Source organism: Myotis davidii, unplaced genomic scaffold (genome assembly GCF_000327345.1).
Source record: "Myotis davidii unplaced genomic scaffold, ASM32734v1 scaffold1915, whole genome shotgun sequence".
Lineage (NCBI taxonomy): Eukaryota > Metazoa > Chordata > Mammalia > Chiroptera > Vespertilionidae > Myotis > Myotis davidii.
This window is the reverse complement of record NW_006286237.1, coordinates 610,795-613,566: the sequence shown is the minus strand read 5'-3', so window position 1 is coordinate 613,566 and position 2,772 is coordinate 610,795. Positions and strand designations below refer to the sequence as shown.

The 2,772-nt window shown below is 51.7% G+C and overlaps 1 protein-coding gene across 1 annotated transcript in view; it reads left to right on the top strand.

The window, feature by feature from the left end:
• The first annotated feature begins 932 nt into the window (after positions 1–932).
• UBE2T (ubiquitin conjugating enzyme E2T) overlaps positions 933–2,772 on the top strand; it is a 2,904-nt gene continuing 1,064 nt past the window's right edge. Inside the window, exons 1-3 of the mRNA XM_006757466.2 lie at positions 933–1,196; positions 1,945–2,014; positions 2,644–2,749. Of these exons, the coding sequence (XP_006757529.1) occupies positions 1,088–1,196; positions 1,945–2,014; positions 2,644–2,749 (285 nt within the window). The 5' untranslated portion in view covers positions 933–1,087. The remainder of the gene's footprint in view (positions 1,197–1,944; positions 2,015–2,643; positions 2,750–2,772) is intronic.

Below are 2,772 nucleotides of genomic sequence, written 5' to 3'. Positions count from 1 at the left end.
GTCCTGGTGTCACATACACCCGCGCTTGACTTATTTGTTTATTTTTTTTAATATCTTTCTTTATGGAGTTCAGAGAGGAAGAAGAGGGAGAGAGAGAGAGAAACTTAAATGATAAGAGAATCATGGATCCGCTGCCTCCTGCACGCCCCCTACTGCGGTTGTGAAGGGCGCGTCACTGTGGCTTCCATCGGCATGTCCGCGGGACTCATGGTGCCGGGCACCTTTCATACACTGTCAGCTTCCAATCCACTTTGTAGCGGACGTTGTAGCCAGAGAGGAAGAAGAGGGAGAGAGAGAGAGAAACTTAAATGATAAGAGAATCATGGATCCGCTGCCTCCTGCACGCCCCCTACTGCGGTTGTGAAGGGCGCGTCACTGTGGCTTCCATCGGCATGTCCGCGGGACTCATGGTGCCGGGCACCTTTCATACACTGTCAGCTTCCAATCCACTTTGTAGCGGACGTTGTAGCCGGATAGAAGGGAAGAGAGGGATTAGGAGGGAAGGAATAAACTGATTACTTGAGTTGCCAACCTCCCCCCCACCCCAAAGTAAATGCATCATTAGCATCGTTCCGGTTAGAAATCAGTATATTCACATACACCTCAGAGCTTTAAGCATCAGCTCATCAGCTTATCAATGCCTCTGAGTGGCGACTCCGTGTCGCTGTTCTTGCTCCGCCCACCGCTAATATGTGTCGGTCCCCGTGTGTGCCCGGCCTGCTGAGGGCGCAGGGGCAGCCCGAGGAGACCCAGGCTCTGCCTCTGGGCGTGTAATTTGCCCGCGGAGACACGTTCCCTTAAAGCATCTAGTGTTCTTGCTGTTTGCAGGTAGAACTTCTCGCATCTTCCGTACTTGATTTTTAAAATTTGTTTGCCTGACTAGATAACAAAAAGGAAATGGAAAAAAAACTCAGACTGCCATCTGGGAACAGGAGTTCATACGAGGGGTCGGTCTGTCCTTCCCTAGATTGAAACCATGTGCTGAAAACCCCATCACCGTCCCGACTGCGCAGTGTTGCTGTTTTTCTCCTCGCCAGCCTTTCACGTGGTGGAGTGAGCGGAGCAGGGCTCCCAGGACGAGGGGATCATGCAGAGGGCTTCCCGGCTGAAGAGAGAGCTGAGCCTGTTGGCCACTGAGCCACCTCCCGGCATCACCTGCTGGCAAGACGCGGACCAGATGGGTGACCTGAGAGCGCGTAGGTGTCCCGTCGTCGGGAGGTGGCCCCTGACCCTGCTGCCGGCCGTGCTAAAATGCGAACATTTTCCCTTCTTTTCACGTGGGGTACGGTCTCGATGTCAAAGCGCCCACCATCTTTCTGCCTAACTCATTTACACTTATCAAAGGTTTGCTGGACATTTCTCCTTTGCCCTTTATTCTACCCTTTGCTGGTTTGCAGCCAAGACCTGGACGTCCGCTCTGAAGCAGTGTTTAGACCAAAGATCAGCATCTCAAATACCTGTGAGGCCAGACAGAAACGACTAGAATCCTCAGTCCACACAAGGCCAGTCTGCAGGTCATATTGGATCCATGCCCAGCATTTTCCACTTTTTTTTTTTAACCCTTACCCGAGGATATGTTTATTGATTTTTAGAGAGAGGAAGGGAGAGAGAGAGAAACAATGATCGGTTGCCTCCTGTGTGCCCCTGACCAGCAACCGAGGTATGTGCCCTGAGCAGGAATTGAACCTACAACCTTTTGCTGCACAGGATGACACTCCAACCCATGGGCCACCCGGCCAGGGCTTCCGCCTTTTGGTCTTCTGTGCCTCCTTAGTGTGACACTTTTGGGGTCCGTGGTGCATTGTGTGCGGAGAGGTTAAAGCCCAGAGAGACTTCCAGTCCTCGACCCAGCTTCTCGCGACGGCCACAGGCTTCAGAGGTCCACGTGGGCGGTGATTCAGATCATCTGATTGCCTCTGAACGGTCTTTCCTTTTCCTTTTAAGAAATAATAGGTGGGGCCAACACACCTTATGAAAAAGGAGTATTCACGCTGGAAGTGACCATTCCTGAGAGGTCAGTGTGGGTCAGACCCTAAACTTCCAGGGTAGAGCCCAGCGAGTGGGAGGCAGAGCCGCGCAGCGGGCAGAGGGCCTGGATTTTAATCCTCGTCTAACTGTGACTTTGTGTGAAGGACTTAGAGCAGCGGTTCTCAACCTTCCTCACGCCGCGACCCTTTCATACAGCTCTTCATGTTGTGGGGACCCCCAACCATAAAATTATTTTCGTGGCTACTTCATCACTGTCATGTTGCTACTGTTAGGAATCGTCATGTAAATATCTGATAGGCAGGATGTATTTTCATTGTTACAAATTGAACATCATGAAAGCTTAGTGATTGATCACAAAAACAATACGTAATGATATATGTGTTTTCCAATGATCTTAGGCGACCCCCGCAAAAGGGTCGCGACCCACAGGTTGAGAACCGCTGACTTCGAGGGTGAATAGGCTGATCCAGGTGGAGGGCAGATGAGTGTCTATATGCTGTCATTTCTCCTTGCTGTTGTTTGTAAATTTCCATAATAATGTGGGGGGAGGAAAGGTCTGCCTCTCGAAGGCTGTCTTCCCCAGGGGTCACCAGGAAGCTGTTGGTACACGAGGCAGCATCTTAAGAAACTCTCTGTTGTCCGTCGCTGTCACAGGTACCCATTTGAGCCCCCTCAGATCCGGTTTCTGACTCCAATCTATCACCCAAACATCGACTCCGCCGGGAGGATCTGCCTGGATGTCCTCAAGTTGCCGCCCAAGGTGAGCGGAGGGGGAGGGCGGGC